The sequence below is a fragment of the Epinephelus lanceolatus genome, chromosome 21, assembly GCF_041903045.1.
Source record: "Epinephelus lanceolatus isolate andai-2023 chromosome 21, ASM4190304v1, whole genome shotgun sequence".
NCBI lineage: Eukaryota > Metazoa > Chordata > Actinopteri > Perciformes > Serranidae > Epinephelus > Epinephelus lanceolatus.
Genome location: NC_135754.1, coordinates 33,077,378 through 33,098,501, shown reverse-complemented (window position 1 = coordinate 33,098,501; position 21,124 = coordinate 33,077,378). Strand labels below are relative to the sequence as shown.

The window sequence follows — 21,124 nt, the reverse complement described above, 5'->3', positions numbered from 1 at the left end:
ACTAAACTTGTTGGAAGTGAGTCATCCAAACATGCAAAGTACAACGGAAAGCAAAGAGCCACTCGGAGCTGGAGCTGTGTTATCAGACAGCATCAGGAACATTAACACAACTATTTAACCCTGTTGAAAAATGACTTTGCTGTCACTCATTGTTCCCCAGTTGATTCAGATGTTGCTTTTCAGTTTGCATTTGTTACACTGATCTGCAGACGCACACGTGTCATTACCTCTTTGTACAAAATGCAAAGGAATGAAGAAGAAGAATAACTTCATTAAACCCGCAGGCGAAGTTCAGTTTTCACTCCATGTTCTTTACACACCCACACACACACACCCACAGTACCTATAGACATGCAGTTGACAGAGATGTTGGGACGTCAGGCGCCACGGGTGCGGTTAGAGGTTTGGTGCCTTGCTCAACAGCACTGCTGCGGTGCCCAGGGGGTGAACTGGCACCTCTCTAGCTATAAGTCAACACTTGCACTCGTTGGTACGGGATCTGAACCGCATGACAGCAGACAACAGCCAAGCACCTGACGTTGACTGTGAACTTTAGAGACACTGGGCCTCGTTCCCAAACAGGACAAAATGTTTCACACACAAATCCAGGTGTTCATCAGTAGTTTTTTCACCTGAATTTTGTACTCTGCAAACCAATTCAGAACCACCTCGGACCAGGTGTATGCACAAATGATGAAGGCCCAGCTGTTGGAGAGTTTGTGAACACACACCTTTTAGCTGAATGTTTAGTTTTATTAAAACCAAATTCATTTAAAAATGGCTGGAGAAGCTCACGACCTATTGGGACAACATATATGTAATGTACTGACTTGCCCAGGGACACAATGGTAGCACTACTCGGAGTAATACCAGATGATATTAAAGGACGGGTTCATACTTCCCTTCTCCACATTGTATTAACTGCATTAGCTTACTGCTGGCTGGATCCAGACCCCAAAAACTAAGGGAATTGTACTGTATGGGAAAAGATGACTCATTATTTACACTTGAAGAAAGTAACATTCGCTAAACGACCTGTTGAAAGTATAATTTTACCTGATCCTATGTGATCATTGACCCATATATCCTCTTTTATCTCTGATTTCTAATTTCCCTTTTGAGTTATTATCATTATTTTATTGTTATTTGCCTCTATTATTTATTTTATTTTTACTTTTTTTCTCAACCATGAAGTGCAAGTAGATTTAGTGAGCTGAGTGTGGATGTGGGAGGCAGAGTTGGGGCTTGACAGTGACAGGGACAGTGTACGTTCATATGTTTTAATATGTGGTCCTGAATTTTGAAAATAAAAAAATTAGTTTAAAAATGGCTTAAGGAGACAACAATATTTAAAACCCTTAATTTACTAATGCAGGCACTTATTTGACGTTCTTTCATCCTCATCAGTTATTGTCATAATTAAAGTATTCAGCTATAAAATCTGAGTGTCTCAGTCTAAGCTCACAGTGAAGTATATGAGAAAGTCTATATTAAAATGTAATAGTTTTGGTTTTGAATTTACTTCCACTGATTTCTAGTGGCATGAAATTGCGCATACACAAAGAGCAGCCTATATAAAAGGTTCCCTTACACCTCCGAGCAGGTGATGTGATGTCGCCTTGCTTTGAGAACGTTCATCTTCAGTGACTGACAGAACATGTTTGAAGAGAATGACCAGCAGCTTATCAGCCATTTCCAACTGCAAAGACATTCACTATTATGTGTGTGTAGAAACAACCTCAGCACTTTCTCCGTGATACACTTTGAGACACATATCTTCTTATGTGGAGGAATGGGGGTGTGGCATTTTTCTGATTGCAAGTTGCAGACAAGCGCCTGTCAGAGTGGATTGATTATGATTCACCGACATATGCGCGGTGGTGAGAAAAAATTGTCTGGTGTGCACATGTCATAAATTCAACTGTATTTTTAATGTGCACTTACTTGTGCTTCATATAACTGTTTTTTTTTTGTGTGTGTGTGTGTGTCTGTGTGTGTGTGTGTGTGTATGTATTTACGTAAATTAACATTTTTAATTCTTAATTGTTTGAAAGGTGGAACAATGGAGTTTGGATTTACTGAATACTTTGTGTCATAACACTGTTAATTTGCAATTTCTTTTTTTTCCCCGCTTTGTCTGTTGGATTTTCTAGTCGAACAACATTCACAGGATCGTTGCGTTTGTAAATTGTTTGGCAAAAATGTAAAAATACAACATTAACAGCAACAATACAACATGTATATGTATATAAATTATATATGTACATACAAGATAAATGAAAACTGACAAAACAATTGTGACAGAGCAAAAAACTAACAAACAAGCAAACAGACAAACAAAAAAAAACAGCCAAATTCACGCAGGTCAGGCATCTTGCATCGATATTATAAGATATATTAATTTGTAACTGCAGGGAAATGGAGTCACTTTAGTTAATTTGTATTCTCCTTTTTTGTAATTCTGTTTTTATTAGTTTATAAAAGCAATATCAACAGATGTAAGCAAACCCCACAGCCAGTTGAACATGAAGACCTTGAGCAAGAACAAACCAAGCAAAAATATATTGAGCAGTTAAAAGCTGAGTGCCTCAGTCTTAGCTTAGAATAGAGTATATGAGTACATCTGATGTTGGCTCTAGACATACATGTAGAGACAGTGGGGGAACTAATCACAAAACAATGTGTTTCTGGTTCTTATTCAGACAAAATCAGGTCTAATGTTTGAGACATATGTTAACTATTTTGACAAGTTCCCAAATAAAATTTCCTTCTGGGTTCTCAAACTAACAGTCTCTCCATCTCATAACTATTATACACTGAGTCAATCTATTCATCAATTTTTCAGCCATTTCTTAGTTAGGGGTTTCTTACATGCCACCAATAATATTTGTAGTAGATCAGGTACATCAGTTCAAAATGAAAGGTTATTTTGGTTAAAAAATGAAACAGTTTCAAGCATGCCATGAATTTTAGTCCAAAAAGGAGTGACGGAGGGGCACCCCTAAAAGATATGAGGGTGGTTTGCTCCTTTGTTCCCACGTGATCAAAAAAGATTTTTTTCTGGACAGTATGGAGAGGATGGAGAGCTTGTTTTCCATTGTTGTCTCAATATCTTCTTCCCGTTCTTCTTCTGTAATAGTCAGATTATCTTCAGCTTCCCACCTTGTTTTAACTCTGAATGTGTTTCCTTGTTTAGTTGTTGAACGCTCAGGTACAATTTAAAAAGGACCTTTTTATAGGGTTCATCCTCATGTGCTTTAATAGATAATTTGCATTTTCAATAAAGATTTTTATGGCTGCAGCTAACAATTATTTTGACTGTGGATTAATCAGTCAGTTATATTCAAGAAGAATAGTGGGAAAAATAGTGGAAAATATTGATCAGTGTTTCCCAAAGCCTGAGATGACGTCCTCAAATGTCTTGTCCACAACCCAAAAAATTCAGTTTACCATCATAAAGGAGTAAAGAAAACAAAATATTCACGTTTAAGAAGCTGAAATCAGAGAATTTGACTTTTTTACCTTAAAAAAAAAAAGACTCACTGATTAATCGATTATCAAATTAGTTGGCATGTATTCGAAGCTCACAACTAATCAATAAATTGTTGCAGCTCTAAAGATTTTTCAGAATTTTCATGTGCTCTATAATTCTTTAGTATATAGTATCTTCAGTGCCTTATGGTATTTTATTTATCATGCAGTTGGGACAGTTTCCTCAGTCAGGTGCTGTATTAATATATCTGCAGTAAGTGCTTTATAATCTGTACATGTGACCCTCTCCATCATCAAACCTGATTCAGATAAGGAAAAACTCAAACGTGAGGAAGAGCAGCTCATTCCCCCCCGATAATAAATAACATACTGTACTATAGCTCCCTCACAGACAGCGCAGACGTAACCTAGAGGCCTGTGTATTGCATCTTAACAGAGTGGAACTTCATTTTATTTATGGTGCTAATGGAGTCCTGCTCCCTCTCCTGGAGCTGGTATTAAAGGGCCCTGGTGTGGGAGGAGAGCTGGAGGCTATCAGGAGCGTCTGAGAGCAGAGAGCTGGACTCCTGGGACTCTGGACACACCGAGCACTCACACACTCGCTCTGTTTCTCCCCTTCAGATATGCTTTTTATTTTTTTGCGCTCCTCTCCTCTCCTCTACTTAACTCCCTCCCTCCTCCACCTCTGCGCTTTCATGATTCCCTGCAGAGCAGCCAGTTCCCATCTGTGCTTTACATGCCTTTCACATGTGTCAGTGTGGTTGGAGGTGTGTTTCTGAGTGCACATGCTCGCTGGCCGTGGTGCTGTGTGCATGCTTGATGTGTAACAGAGCGGCAGTCTTTGTGTTTCCTCTGTTATTGCGGGGCCTTCCCATGTGTGCCCTAATAATTTATTGTATTCCAAAAAAAAAATAATTTTCCTGCTCTTCAGTTTAAGGTCGGGATCACCCCCAAAAACTTTTCCCGCCACATGCCAACTTTGACATACGGAAGTGCCTTTACTTGTTTGTCTAGACAGCTTCATTACTCCTCTGTTAGAAATTTAAGTGGTGGCAAACCATGCTCCTGTTTTTTCAATTTAATTTGAGTACCAGATGTTGAGCTGGTACAGGGACACGGGGTGATTTAATGTTAGAGGAGACAAATGCAGAAAAGTCTGTTCCTTTTTCTTGAGCTCAGGACACTGAATTTTACTGATCCCTCATGTTTTCTTGTCACTATTTGGTTCATTAATGTCTGTCTGAACTTTGTTATAAACCCTATTTATATACAACACGAACATCTGATCTTTACTTTGATACGTTACCAAAAAATGGCATCTATTGTACGTACACCTGTTGTTGAAAGCATCGGTGTCGTGCTAGAAATGTTCTCCAAAACATGAAATGACTTTGAAACAGTTGATGATAGAGACGAGCTTTAAATTGTACATGAACTGTGAGATTCTCAGCTTCCCGAGGTGTTTAGATTTTTGCCTTTTTGCCGATCAGAGTGGAAATTCAACTCAACGCTGCGTGTTGGGTGGAACACGCAGCTGTCAAAAGAAATAAAACACGGCCAAGGGTATGGAAAAGAATAAATATACGGTGAAAGAGGTTTTAGATATTAGATTTGCAGCGAGGAATGAAAATATTATTCTTGACTGCAGTCTTCCATATGTTGACAGATTACATTGTCTATTTTCCAGTGATATAAAACACTTTCTGATTTACTCCCAGAAGTGATGTCGACCAAAATATAGAGAGACCACCAGAATTTATTATCGTCACAGTGTCTGCTTAAAACATAAAAGGCTGTAACTCAAATACAAAAAGTGTATTTGCACCAAAGTTCACAGGGAGCTCCTGACCACCTAAACAACTTTTCACATCCCCCAGTTTACTGCAGAGATTTTCAACAAAACACATATGTTTTTTTTAATGTCAAATACAGTATGCTCACTAGGGATGCACCAATTTACCAGCCGAACATCAGTATCAGCAGAAACTTGCCTCGCTGACTGCCCGCAACCTATCAGTAAATAAGATGACATGAACAGATGGCAGCGGCTGGTGTTATTCTGTCATGTCACATCAATTTTGCGCAGACTAAAAAGCGGGGCTCGAGACTAACGACGTCCCATTGTCCCAGGGACAATAGAAAACATTTGGGACAATCAGAGATCTTCCTCAGGATGAAAGGGCGCATTAAAATCACCATTAACATGTCTGGGGACGCACCGTATCTTTTCCCAGATCATGCTGCACTGTGAACAACAAATCCGTGTTGACATCAGCAGGAAGAGAGCTAGTTAACGTTAGCTATTAGCTGTTAGCGGCTGTTGAATTGATTTACGTTATGATGCGTTCAAGCTCTTTTCAGTGAAAATGAGTATTGGTTGAGGGTTATTTATAATATTATCATGTTGTGTCCAAATGTAATCTTGTAAAATGTACATTTGGTGAGAAATTTGAATAAATACAGTCGTTTAAAGGAGAAATTCGATGTTTTCACGGCAATATAAAATAGATATTAGAGAGAGAAGACTATATATTATGGAAATAATATAGTAGAAGGGCTTTTAAAGCAGTTTTTTAATGTGTTTTTCATGTGAAAGAAAGTTTTATTACAGGTAACAGGTAATTTTTTTAGTAAGGAAGATTTCTTTGTGTCCCTGGGACAAAAGGAGGAATAAATAACAACAACAACAACAACAACAACAAAAAACATGAGTATCACCAGCCAAAATCATCCAAATTGTAAATTATAACTTCAGTATCAGTATCGGTGCATCCCTAATGCTCACACAGATATGATGCATGATGACAACCTAACGCTGCTCCAGAAAGAAAGGGTAGGCTCTCCTGAATCATGTGATGTGTAAGCTCAGAATTGGCAAAAATATAAAACTGTTTCCAGGCTTTTTTAAGTCTGTGTAGGTTTCATTAATGAGCATTGTTATTAAGCTCGATTGTGATGGACTTCTGACAGACATGGCGTGTCCAGGGAATCAGTGCATTTGTCTTAAGTCTTTTGCTGGACACTTTGTGATCGCAGGACGAGGTGGAATAAGCCGGCCTTTACACTTGTTGAGCAATCTTTTTTATTTTATACGTGGCCAAACTGTGAGAATGCTTTTCTAGCTGATCCAGTTTGAATTGAAATGTGATTTTAATACCTTAAAATGTGTTTATTTACATGCACTCATTTGTTTTTCTCTCTTCTCTTTGTTTCCTCCTCTCAGGTGGCTCAATGGCCCGAAAAGGAAGAGGAAGAACAGCCAATGTTCGTTGAAGAGTATGACTGGTGAGTAACTGATGGGTGGTGTTTTGATGGCGGGAGCGACTTTCTAAAGTGGCAGCTGGGAGACAAACCTCCACTCTTTCACCTGAAGTGTGAATGAAGTCTGAATTTTTGAATCTTTTTAGAAACACACCTCTTCTTCAGAGAATAAAAGCTCCCTAAATGCAGGGTCACGCTCATTTTGAAAATCGCTTTCCCAGCACCAGCTGTATTTGAAACATTTTTGTATTCTGAGAATCTTTTTAGAATAGGGAAAATTGTAGCTGTCAGTCTCAGCACAGTGAATGCATGCAATTGAGTGACTGCACAGAAGCTAGTGGTACATGATTCATCGCTGCCTCGTGTACGTTACGCTTTCAATTTGTCACCTCCAAAGAGAAAAAGTAAAACATCTTGGCATCTGTCATCAATAAACGAAAGCCTTCTGCTCTGTCTGCTTTCTTGTTGGACACAGCTCGTTGTCTGAGTGACAGCTCCAAATCCCCCGAGCTGAAAGAGGCGAATAAAGAAGGTAAGAGGGGAGAGATAGTGACGGAGGCAGGGTGGGAGGAACATCACTGTAAAACTGTAAAATAAAATACATCTCCCAAGGCCAGTCCTCTCCACGTGTTTCCCCTCCCAGTGAGCGTGTTCTCTGCCTCTCTGCATCACTGCTGGAATCTTGTACCATACTCTACCTGCCATGGTCCATCTGAACCGGGAAACTATGACAGTATGTCTGCCTGGTTGTATGAGATCAAACAATGTAATGATGGCAGGGTTTTCCTGTGGGAGCGTGGACCCTCAACCAGAGTTTAGATGCTTCAGAAGGCTTCGGGGACACCGAGGAGAGCAGCTCAAGATCCTGATCTAGTAAAGAGGCGTACCTTGGTATAGACTTTCCGAAAGCAAAAAGATATGTAATTAATTCCTTTATGATTTGAACCAGGCTTTAACAACGTAAGATAAAGCGACAACTATTTTAAATCACTTAAGATACATGTATATGAATAAATAGATAAATATAATTAATATAATAAATATTAAAACTACTCGATATGAATTAAAAATGGAGTTTGTCTGTGATGAATGAATCAAATCTAGTGCTGAAATGATTAGCGAATTAATGCGGCACCAATCCATCATTAGCAGTGACAAACTCACAGTTCCCCTCAGCTCTACTGAGCACTGTCTTTGAGCTCATTGTTCTGGTGTAACGGCTCGCAACTCCACTGTTTTGGTTTGCTCTATCTACTCTCAACCACCTAATTTCTATCAGGCAGCTGTTTTCAGGAAACAAAACACTGATGAATTCACTGCACAGTAGAGGGTGACACAGGAGGTGATTTTCACTCCTGTGTCACCCTCTACTGTCACCCAGTCCCAGATGAATTACTGCCATCCCATCCTGTTCAAGTCAGTATTTATTTATATGGCACTAAATCATAACACAAACTATCACAGGACACTTTTTACATGGATCGGGTCTTTTAACATTTTAAAATTATAATGAAAATAGTGTTAATTAATATTAGAACAACATATTTATATATAAAAACTAAGCAAATTCATGCTGAAATAACGTCTAACATAGATAGCATAACTGCTAGAACAATGTGGTAAACAACTCCGGTAGCTTGATGCTAACACAAATGAGAATTACCATTAATGCGCTAATGGAAATTAGTATTAGCATTTTGCTCCTCACACATAACATAAAACAGGTCAGCTCATACTTACAGACACATATTTCCTGTGCTCAGTGGAAACAAGCTAACAGCTGCTGACTTCACATTGCTAGATCAATATTGTTATTATGATTCCTGTCACACCCACTCCCGTTGACTTTCTTTTCTGTCCCGCCTGTGTTATGTGATGAATAGTGAATCCCATCCCGCTGGAATCCCACAGGATTCCTGAAGAAAATGTCAGCCTCTACTATACACCACTTGCCCAGCATCAAATGGCAGACAAATAAAGTTTGGCAACATTTTAGTGAACATAATGACGCATTTAGTGGCTAAAAAGGCAGATGTTTTCCTTAGGAGTTGGTGGAGACCAAAACAGAGGTAAAAGCAGAGTAGATATTGGACATGTATTTGTGAGGTGGGCAAAAACATGATGTCAAATCAAAATTAATGTTGAGCCATGTCTGCTAGGTGTGTAAAAAGTTGCCAGTACGTTAGCTAAAACAAGTTTACAAGGTGCTGATATGTCACTGCTGTATTTTCAGCTTATTCTGCTGCCCCCTAGTGGCAGAAAATGTATTAATGCAGCTTTAACAATCAAAAATAAGTTGTTTATTGTTAATTAATTAGTTAATTTATCAAATCAGCATGCCAAATATTGGTATATTCTACTTTTGTACATTTTTACTGTGTTAGATTTATTATGAATTGAATTACCTTGTGTCTGCTGTTAACCCAAAATGATCAATTTGATCACGACAGTTTAAGTTTATTAACATATGCATTAAAAAGTACAGTTGTACATTTAAATGCAATGACACGCATTTGCCCTAGCTCTCTACACTCATTAAAGTTTATATAAATACTAAAAAAAAAACCACCCATAAATAAATTAAAAATTAAATAAATAAATAAATAAAATTCAAAAAGCAGTAATAAAAAATAATTAAAAATTGAAAAACACTTGAAAAATAGTTTGAACTAAAATTACAATTGAAACAGTTTATTTATTAATCAAAAAATCTATAGATTAATTAAAGTAGAAACGTCACAGCCCTTGTCCATTTGTTACACATATGTTAACACCATAATTTAACCCCTTTTTTTATAGAATAAATGGGCAGTTTTTTTAATTTTGAGTGCCATTCAGGAAAGAGACACTGACCACAGCAGTAGCTGGGGCACTACATTCTGTACAACAGCTGTTGTTTCAAATCCAGCTCCTGTGTATAGTTTCCTGTGCCCTGATGTCATCAGTGTTTACAGTCTCAAATGTCCCCCGAGTGTGTGTTGACATGTCAGGATCTCTGAGAAACAGCCTCCTTCGGGGACCTCATTCATACCAACCGTGATTTACACACTTAGATGAAACGAAACAGCAGCTGTTGTGTTGGGAATCTGGTGAAGACAAAATATTTATCTTGACTGAGCCGCACTAGAAATACCTCCTTCTGTTTTTCCTCGGTTTTGTTGGTGGAGGTGTTGCAGGGCCCGTCATGTGAGGGGCGGGCAGCCAGATACACAGAGCTGCCTGCAGTGGTATTGATTTTGGGCTTGGCTTCCAAACACAGCCTCAGCAGACTGGCTCGGGGATCCAGCTGCTGCTCGCCCTGCCAACCCACCGGAGCTGACATTTTTCCTATATGATCATCCTCTGATGTCCTCGTTATCTTTCCTTTGGCCTGTTTCTCCTCTCCCTCCTCCTCTCCTCCTGCGCCCTCTCCCGTGTTATTTTCTTGATGTCTTCTAGCCTGAGAGATTTTTTTATTAGCAAATGCACTTGTGCACTTTCCCCAGCATATTTTACATCCATTTTCACTTGAGTAGTTTGTTTTTTTTATTCCCTTCTTGCTTATATTCGTATTTTGATTTCTAAGGGATAATCAGAAAGAGCCCATGAGCTTTTTAAAGATACGTATAAATCAATTTGGCCAAAATGTCACTTGTGCCCCTTTGGCACTCGTCTCTCCTTCTTCTTCTCCTCTTTTTTCTCGGTTTCCCACCATCCTCTTCCCCGCCCCCTCCTCCTTCTCTAAAACCTGTAACAAAGCCAAAAGGCAGAGCCCAACTGACACTGCCAGTCACAGCTCTCACCACGCCTTGGTATACACACACATTAGCATATATGTCATGAGAATGACACACACATGTACACTATGCTCAGAGTACAAAGCTCTGCCAGTGGCTCTGTTTCTGAGTGTGTTCCTGTGTGTGTGTTTCTGTATTAAGTTGTGACTTGCAGTGTACCCCCCCCCAGCTTCTGTGCTATATATCATATGAAATGACTGGAAATCTGCTGTTTCCTGTGTCTCTGTGCTCACTCCCGCAGTCTCACTGGTGTTGTAGGCAGCAAATGGAAAAAGAACAAACTGTCCTATTCCCGCGTTGAAAGCAGACGACCGACTGCAGAGGGAGGAAGAGGAGTACACAGAGAGAGGGAGAGCAATCAAAATACTGTAAATTTAGATTAGCCACTGGAGTTTATGGAACCTATGCATTAAGATAATTGTCACACATTCCATTTGGTTAAAACCCCGTTATTATAACATCCAGGACCCAGCATGTGATGATGGGACCACAAAGATTTGTATGTTTATGTAAGTAAGTGAAGAGCACACACAGAATGAGAAATATTCATTCATATTCGTCAGACCTGACTTTAGCTAAAGTTCAAATCACTGCTGATATCATAAACCTTTTAAATCACAAGAAAACAGAGACTGAAACTTAGCTGATGTCTCGTGTTAGTCGCTCTATTAAAAGACATGTCAGCCAATTAGAGAGTAATTAGAAAGGATGAATGTCCCTTTGTCAGAACTCCTGACATGCAGCGTTTGTACATATCTTCAAGTACCGGTCAAAAACAAATTTCCAGGATCATGTGATGCACATTTGCACCACTGATTCTGCTTTTAAAAGATGGTACAGTGAAGGGAGTGAGGCAGTTTCAGTGGTAATCTGTGTGGGTGAGGTAGATCTTGAAATGTGCCTGGAGTATTCTTGAGTTTAAAAGATATTGACATTTAACGGTGCCCTGTAGAGTTTTTTTTTTGTCAATAGACAAAAGACCAAATACAAATTGACTGTATCCTTGGGGCCTGACAAATTTTTCCTCCTCAAAAAACGTTTCTAGAATCATGTTTGTAGAGACAAAAAAACACTTGACTATGCTCCCATAAATATTTAATGAAATAATAATATTATCTAACTATAACTGAAACTTAAAACCAATTTGTTAAAGAAAGTATGTGTAAAAAGTCTCCCCTTAGAAAATTACTAAAATAATGGGGAAATTCAACGTCCAGTTCCTTTTTTTCCCCAATATCATAGATAAGCAAATGTGCACGGTATGAAAACCATCAACTTTTATATCACGATATACCTTTAAATCCGTATATCGCTGCAACCCTGGTGTGGACTGTTTGTCGTCTCTTGTATGATCCCTTCTACAGCACTTAGTTTTTATCACCGCCACCAACTGTTGATCAGTGGAATAGCTTGAAAACCAATTAGTGAGAATGTGTCATCATGTCATCGACATCCTTCTGCACCTCTTAGACTGTATATGAGAACTGGGCGGATCATAAAACCTGCATTCTTGCTAATGGCCAGCAGGGGGCGACTCCATTGTTTGCAAAAAGAAGTCCGTAAGAAAATGATCCTGCTTCTCACTTGATGTATTACCCCAGGTAACATATTCCTAATGAGCTCATGTTCTCGTTTGCTAGTGTCAGGTCCTCATCAATACAGCATGATGTTTACTTAGGAATTTATCGTCCCGTTTAGAAGAAAATAGACAATGAATCAGGGTATGCTTTAGGGCGTGGCTGCCTTGTGATTGACAAGTCACCACTGCGGCGACCTGACCATCAAGATAGAGGCGTAGTAAGGCATATCCTCCACAGCTGCTTGCTGTCCAAATATGGTCAATTCTGGCTCCAAAAACAAGATAGCAACAGCCATAATACATAAATCAAGGCCTGAAACGCTAGTCCACACACCAATGGATGATGTCATGATGGCTACATCTACTTCTTGTATAGTATACGGTTTTAAATCGTGCATTGTTTACATCCAGGTTTGCAAGCAGCCTTCTTCCTTACTGCTTTTGCTAGTGTATTTCTTTGCGTATTACAACCACCAACTGTCGATCAATGGAAAAGCATGTAAACCAATTAGCAAGATTATGTATCATGCCGTCCATGCCCTCACGCACCTGCAAGATACAAACAAACTGTGGGGTTTCTGCAGGTTAAAAACTCCACAGGACCCCCTTTAACCTTGGTAGGAACGAGCAGATTGTGTTGCCCTGCAGGTCGGACAGAGAACTGGCTCCAACTGTTGTAGGTTAATGTCCAGGTTATGCTCAGGCATTGCCAAAATTAGACGGTACCATGGACTGTGTAAAGGAAGTGGACGTAGCCTCCAGGTCTGAAAAGCAATGCAGAGTGTCTAAAACCTGCATTCTTTCTAAGTGACTTGTCAATCGCAAGGTAGCCACGCCCTAAAGCATACCCAGCTTTATTGTCTATTTAAATCTAAATTGAACCGTAATTTATAAAATAAACATTGTGCTGTATTGGAGAAGACTTAAAAGTAGTGATTAAAACCATAAACTCATTAAGAACATGTTCAAGAAGCCAACAATTTGGCTTCTTTTTCCAACCAGTGGAGTCGCCCCCTGCTGGCCATTAGAAAGAATGCACGTTTAAGGCTCTTCAGCCTTGGCTTCACTCTTCAGACCCTGAGGCTACGTCCACCTCAGTTACACACTCTATGCCTTGGAAGCTCATGATTCCAACTCGCAGTGTGTTTATGTTACAGTATAAGAACTGTGGATGGATAGTGTCAAGTTTTTCCACAGTCTCCAGCCTGCTGCAGCGGTGATGAGTGGAAATAACGTGTCGGGGTGTATAGGGAGGGGTACGTTGGCTAGGTAGAGTGGAGCAGTAATGTGACTCAAAGGTGAGGTTGGTGTGCTTCAGTAGTGCAAGAGTGATGTGATACCAGTGTTGTGTGTTGGTGTGTAGAAGATCTGTAGTGATAAAAAATATACTTAGCATTCTTCTGTCTGACTTCATCTTTGCCCTTTCTTCTCTTTCTCTCTCGTTCTCTCTCAGGGTACATCCCCAGCTACCTCGAAAAGGATGAGCCATGTGTGGTGTGTGGCGACAAGGCCACAGGTTACCACTACCGCTGCATTACCTGCGAGGGCTGCAAGGTACACACACACACACACGCACACACACACACACAGAACCCCAGAGTTTCAGACACAGCAGGTTCACAACCCACATTATATCTGCCAGAAAACCTTATGTGAGGTCTCTGAGGTCAACTGCTTCCATGCACACACACACACAGCTACATATCTGACACACACTCATGCACACTCACACTCGGAAGCAGTTACTTGTAAACACGCACATCAAGGTCATAGACACATTGTTTATAGCCGCAGGAACATGATATATTTATATAAAACCTGTCAGTCTGTCATGTCAGCTCTCAGCTGTCAGTGTGCTTCTGTTCATGTCTGCTCATCAGTTACATGTAATATCTAAGACACCACTGAAAGGACTGTGATTAAGCTCAGTGGGAAGTGATGTACTTGATGTAGGACTGATTGAATTCACTGCATAGGGGTGGGCGATATGGCCCTAAAATAACAACACAATATTTCAGGGTGTTTTTGTGACAATAATATTCTTCAAAATACTGAAAAATATGTTATGATTAATTTAAAGAACATACATTAAACACAAATTATCTTAAATAACTCTCTATAAAAGATTCTCTATAAAATATTAAAGGGATAGTTCAGATTTATTAAGTGGGATTGTATGGGGGTTTTATCCATTATAAGTGTATTACATACAGTGGATGTCAGTCGGCACAACCCCAGTTTGGAGAAGCAGGCTGGAGTTGGACACAGAAGCTAAGCAATGCACTGCTGTGGATGGAGGTCAGCAACAAAAGGTGTTATACCCACTTTAAAAAAATCAACATCAGTTTAAGTGTACACTATATTGAGAGTATTTCCACAACTTAACCTTTCTGCCAGACAGCCCATACCTACAGGGAAGTCATAACAGCTCCAGTTCTCCACCAGTGCTCTCGTCAAAGCCACCAGACTCCATTGACAAAAATACTGATTTTAGTACACTTATTGTAGGAGCTGTTGATCTACTGCTGCTTCCATCAGTTGCTTAGTTTGTGTTATTGTGTGACTTTGATGAATCCAAACGAACCTCTTTTAACACAAAAGTCAAACAATTACACAAACAACATAACTATTCGAGGCAGTGATACATCAGCAGTTCCCCTATTCAGCAATGTTAAATCACTGTTTTTCTCAATGGAGTCTGGCTTTTGATAAAGCATTATAACAGCTTTGTTTTCGGGTTGGAAGCAATTAGAATGCTCTCAGTATAGCGTAAACATAAAGTGATACTGATTTTACGTAAGACTCTTTTAGGTGGCTAAAATACATTTTGTTGCTGATCCCAGTACATTGCTTAGTTTCCATGTGGGACTCCAGTCTGCTCCTCCTAACTGGGGCCGACTGACATCTACTGTATGTTACATACTGTCTATGTACTCAGGGTGTCTACAGGTCCTTAAAAAGTCTTAAAATGTCTTAAATTCAACAGCAATAAGGCCCAAAAGCTCATTAAATAGTCTTAAATTTGAATTTGTGATGTCAACATTTGTGAGGAAACATTTAATCTAATTTCATTTATCCATTTTTTAATTTCTTTTTGTGAAAATGAGTGAAGCTTTCTTATGTAAAAGTCCACATTTCTAGTATTACAAATCTTTAAAAAACTATGATACTGTCATTTTACTTCAGCCTTGCACTTACCTGTTGGCAAAATGTAGATTGTCTTAACTCTAACAACCATATTCCTACATAACACTTACCTCTGCACGGGACCACATCTATACTACTTGCCTACAATGCTTACCTGACGATGCTCTTGAACGGGTCTTAAAAAGCATTCATTTTAACTGACTCATACCTGTAGACACTCTGGTACTGTCCCCACACAACCCCACTTCAAAAGACTGAACTCTAATAGTACCAAAAATAAAATCAACCACAAGTTATACATCGAAACAGTTTCCAAATAAAACATGCACCCTTGGCTACCCTTCCCTCTCTTTTGGAAATCTCCTAAAAGATTGAGTTGATTTTTCCCACCTGGACCTGTACGCTCTTCCTGCTGTAACCTGACCAGAGACCTGCATTTACTTAGACAGGCTGTTGAGTTACAAAGGCCTTATAATAATTTTTCTGTCGAGCATACATTACGAGAGGCTCTTGACAAAATGACCTGGCAACACTGATTCCTGCGTGCACACAACGAGTGAAGGAGAGGGAGGAGAGACGCTGTGCTGCTACTAGAGGAGCTGCTAACTGAGTTTATTCTGAGTAGCAAGTTGCTAGAGTGGTCTGAGAAGTCCAGAGCTGTTTATGAAACATTCAGGCCTAATGACACCACTGAGTCAGCACTGAAGTTGCTCCCCTTTGTGGAACTTCTCCACCATGGAGCCGGTAGCAATTTTGATTTCAGCCATGCTTGTTGTTGCTGTGCATAGCAGAATAATGCCATTATCATGATGTGAATATTTCTTATCATTTTAAAAATTATACAAGTGTTACAGCAAAATATGTGATGGCACATCCCCATTAATGTACATTTCAAAACATCAGATTCATGCTTATTTAACTGAATGATCAATGTGCAGTCAGTAATGCAGGCATGTCTTCACTCTGCAAAAGAATATTTTAAATGTAATGTTTTATTAGGCTTGATTCATGGATATAAATTCCAGCTACGATTTGTTCAGCTCACTCCTCCACTGCTGCCCTCCAGCAATTAAAATACTTGGATGTTAACATTTACACAAATTGCCTCAGATCTTGGTAGCAAGTCAGGTACACAGTGAATTAGATCAGAGATCTTATTTCTGAATTTATCACACAGACGAAGCCGCAGTGGTAATTAAAATGTGTACCTGCCAGCTTGTTATTCACACCGTATCAAACAGCAATACGAGGTGGAGAAGTTTTCATTCCTTTCTGACAGTCTCCTGACTTCATCCTCACACTTTCACCTTGTCCTCACGTGCCTCTTTCTATATATATATTCCTCTCCTTTGTCTGCACACGTGACTGACTGTCTATCTCCCTCTCTCTCTCTCTCTCTCTCTTTGTGTGTGTCGACAGGGTTTCTTCCGTAGGACCATTCAAAAGAACCTCCACCCCAGCTACTCCTGTAAGTACGATGGCTGCTGCATCATCGACAAGATCACCCGCAACCAGTGTCAGCTCTGCCGCTTCAAGAAGTGCATCGCGGTGGGCATGGCCATGGACTGTGAGTGTTACACCTACATGTTTATACACACATTTGAAGAATGTAGATGAATGAATTCTGCAGAGAGGATGCTGATTAATTTAGATTGACACATGTGTTCCAAAGCCCAGTTCAGACCAAATATTCGTGACGAGACAAAATCGTTTAAGGACTTTGCAGCGATGTGAACTTGCCCGTTTAACTCGACTCAGACCGGCTGATGGTGTCACCTGCAACTCAGCTTGTCAAGCGGTTGGTTTTAAAACATAAGGCACGTCACCTGTTGCAACAGCCAGTCAGCTTCTAGAGATTTCCACTGGACTAGTCAGTTACAAACTGTTAGCAGACGCCGTGTTGGCTTCCTGTGTCACTCTCTGATAACAGCCCATCATCCTCACCGAACACGAGTCTGTCTCATTTACATTCCAGCAGCTGTTGACCCGTATGTCGGTCTCTGTCCTCACAGTGTGTGGGTCTCGGACTGTGGGTCGCTGCTGCTGCTGGCTGTATGATTAATTGGCGCTTTTTTAAAGTTAAATTTCCATTTCTTTGTTAATATGAAGCAGGTATAGGTGCTGTGTGAACGCTCAGTCCACAGAGCAATGCACACAGTCTGTATTCAGACTGTGCCCTTAAACGGCCTTAAGTACTTCTGTTATTTCCTGGTGTCACGCCTATACTATTACAGACCTTTTAAAAGTTGAAACAAACATCCTAAATGGGTCCCTTTGGATTTCCTGTTGGAATGTTTTGCAGCGTATGTGAATGACATCACCTGACAGGAGGTAAACACGGGCCCAAGCTGTTGCCTAGCAATGCAGTTACAGTGACACGGTCTATAAAGGTAGAGGGTGTCGGTACAGCGCTGTAACAGTCATTCCTAGGCTGCGATGACAGTGCAGGGATGCAGATAGTGCAAATGTGGAAATACAGAGCGTGAAAGCTGTGTGAATACAGATCGCTTCAGACAGAAGGTGAATACAGGTAGAATGAGAAGTGTTTTTGAACCTAAAAGCATGAAAACATCTTCTCTGAAAAACCCAAATTACTTTTAAATGATTGTGGCGTATTGACTATGAATGTGAATATCTTAAGCTCAGGTTGTTTGTTGATGTTTTTGCCGTATCATCACTACAAATGCAGCTGTAGCCAGTATCTCACTATCACTGTCCTCATTCATATTTTAAGAAGCTACAAATTATATTCAGCCACAAAATAAGCCTGAAATCTGAATGAAAGTACAGAGAGTTGTTGGTATGGAGACGATACAGCGTCTCGTCTAGTCGCATTGGTGTAAACTGGCGGGTTTTCAGAACGTTGCAGACCAGCACATTGCAAGTATTTGCAAGTTTCAGCTCATCCCGTCACAAACCTCTGGTCTGGACTGGGCTGAACACAAAGTGTCAAGAAGAGTTAGTGATGTAGTACTGCTGCAGGGGAGATGTGAGCGCCATATATAGCAGGTTTATATACATACTTTATATAGAAGCTGCAATATGCAGACGATATGCAGACTTTAGGCAACACACAAACTAATTACATAGCTCTTTTATGCTTTCTTTCCCTTGGCATTCTGTCTTTCTGTGGGTCTTTTCCCTCCGCCTCCTCCTCCTCCTCCTCTTCCTCTTCATCCTCTGCCTCCCACCATCCACCTCCCAGTGGTGCTGGATGACTCAAAGCGGGTGGCTAAACGGCGTCTGATTGAAGAGAACAGGGAGCGGCGCAAGAAGGAGGAAATGGTGAAATCCCTCCAGAACCGTCCAGAGCCCACCGACAGCGAGTGGGAGGTGATTCACCTGGTGACGGAGGCCCACCGACACACCAATGCTCAGGGCGCACAGTGGAAACAGAAGCGCAAATTCCTGGTAAGAAGACAAATAATGGCAATAAAAGCACTGTTCTATATTATTATTATTATCAGCAGAAATAGGCAGAACACCTTCATAGAAAACATCATCACAATTCTACTTTCCACATCAACGCGGCTGTGAGGGTCTGCACTTTTATTATCTCCCCATTTCTGCAAGGGAGTGTATGCACCACAAACATGTGTGAACACGCCCACATACGCAGACACCACATGTAGATTTAACAGAGCTACTGCATGTCTGTTTTTGGACTAAATCCGCCCCTGAATTAGTTTCAGTGGTTGCTGTCGCACATTGTGTTCTCTGCAACAGAACAACCTTAAGGGATTTCTCAAAGTTGCCTAACGTCAACATTCTTTCAACAATCCATCCCTCCATTAGCTGTACCCACTTATCCGTCGGGGTGGTGGGGCCTGGAACCGATTCCAGCTGACTTTGGCTGAGAGGCAGGGCTGAGATATAGAGACGGACAACGACTCACGCTCACATTCACTCGTGCCAAGTTATCTAAACGGCATGTTTATGGATTGTGGGAGCAAACCGGAGCACCTGGAGGATATCTACCCAGGCACAGAGAAAACATGCAAGCTCGACACAGAAAAGTCCCAGCCAGCTGGCAGGTTCAAACCTAGAAACACAAGTATGGATGTTTACCACGCATAGTTTGCCTTTATTTTCCCTTCCAACTATGTTACAAATTTGTAACCTGAGGGTTTTGTTTTCAAGCCTGTCTGATCATCTTACCACTCATGTTTCTCGCCCTGTCTGAGTTGTCTTTATTGTCAGCAGCTATTAAACTGGTGAGAACAGTGTTATCATATCTCATAAAAGAAAAACAGGCCAAAACTAATTAAATATGATCCAAGTTGTAACAAACCGAAATGATCCCTCATATTCTTGACACACGACACTGTGCAAAAGCAGCAAACAAAAAAGACAGATGATATACGATAAAATAAATCTATTTCAATTTGTTTGAGCGCTCAGGAGGAGTTGACTTTGCAGTAACATTAACCCTTTTTAAAGGAGCACTTCCCCTTTAAAAGGATCGTTTGTTTAGCAGTTACTCACCCGATGTTCGGCTGAATTTATGAGGAAAACTTTTCTCGCATGCCTCCACAGTCAACGAAGAATCCAAAAACTCAGAAAATTCATGATGAATTGAAGTCATGGGGTCCACATTTAACAACAGCAAAACTATGTGAAAACATCTATTTACAAACTCTTACACAGCTCATGCAGCATAGTCCAAGTCTCATTTATCCATATGTATGTTCAGTCCCTCTCAAACACATGTATTTTTGCAAAAACCGTACTATTTAAAACACTTATTGTATGAAGTGGAAGTGGCGTGTCTGGGCAGGCGCTTGTGTTTGAACTCTGCTCGTGCATTCCATTGAGTTACCCATGTGCGCTGCTCGTCCGTGCGTGCAGAAGTGTTTTAAATGGTAAGGTTTTGGCAGAAATGCACATGTCTGGGAAGTAGTGAGCATGTTTTGATATAGTTTTGCTGTTGTTAAACGTGGCCCACTATGACCTCAATTCATCAAGGACTTAATGAGTTTTTGGATTCTTTGTTCACCATGGAGGCATTAGAGAAAAACAAAGTTTTCTTCACAAATACAGAGTAACGGGGTGAGTGGTTGTTACACAAATGATTATTTTGTGGATGAAGTATTCCTGAGTGCAGAAAACACTCACAGCTTTCATAGGTAATTTACACTGTAAACTACTGTATGTAGTGCTGCCATAGTGTTTGCACTCCAGTTTTTTCCTGCTTTTAACCCCATTAGAACCTAACAACAGGACAATATGGATTATTTCCTCACACAAACACACACGCCAAGTCAGAAATGATAAGGCTTCACTTTATCTGGGTGAGCTGCGTCTGACTGTCAGAGCAGCTTTTTACGACTTTATCGCTCTGTATTTCCTGCTGTCTGTTTCTGTTTCTGTCTCTCTGCTTGTGCCTTTATTCCTCCGTTCTCTCCGGCATTTGGGGGGTTTATTCATCCTAATCCTTCTGGGCTTTTAACCAGACCTAATTCTCTTCATAGTTTTCATTCACACCTCGACTCTCGTTTTCCACTTTAATCTCTTTCCCGTCTTCATTTCTTTGTTTCCTCTCTCACTGTCCCTCAGTGTCTACCCTTACTTTCCCCTCTATTTTTGCCCGTCTGTTTTTCCGTGAGCTCCCCCCTTATCTGAGCCAAAGCAAATCCTCAGTTATGAGCGCTCATCTGCAAGTTGGCAGGGATGTTGGCAGTCAGGGTTTCTCTCTCTCAAACCGTCTTCCTGCCGCGCTAGGGCTCAGATTTATCCTGGACAGCCCTGCCTGGTATCAGTCTTCCCCCGTTACACACAAACACAGACAGACACTGACCTCATGCTTTGGCCCAGGATTATCTGAGGTGCTTTCCCAGTTTTAAGCGCTTGTTAACGATCTCACAGCGGC

General features: G+C 40.5%; 1 protein-coding gene across 4 annotated transcripts in view; it reads left to right on the top strand.

Annotated features, from left to right (window-relative positions):
- thrab (thyroid hormone receptor alpha b) overlaps positions 1-21,124 on the top strand; it is a 243,753-nt gene that overhangs the window by 185,820 nt on the left and 36,809 nt on the right. For 2 of the 4 annotated variants that reach the window (XM_033612065.2, XM_033612066.2), the window contains 5 exons: positions 6,716-6,777; positions 7,229-7,285; positions 13,562-13,662; positions 16,675-16,822; positions 18,461-18,666. In XM_033612065.2, coding sequence (XP_033467956.1) covers positions 6,716-6,777; positions 7,229-7,285; positions 13,562-13,662; positions 16,675-16,822; positions 18,461-18,666 — 574 coding nt within the window. The remainder of the gene's footprint in view (positions 1-6,715; positions 6,778-7,228; positions 7,286-13,561; positions 13,663-16,674; positions 16,823-18,460; positions 18,667-21,124) is intronic. The other 2 variants (XM_033612067.2, XM_078163463.1) reach the window with 1 other exon arrangement.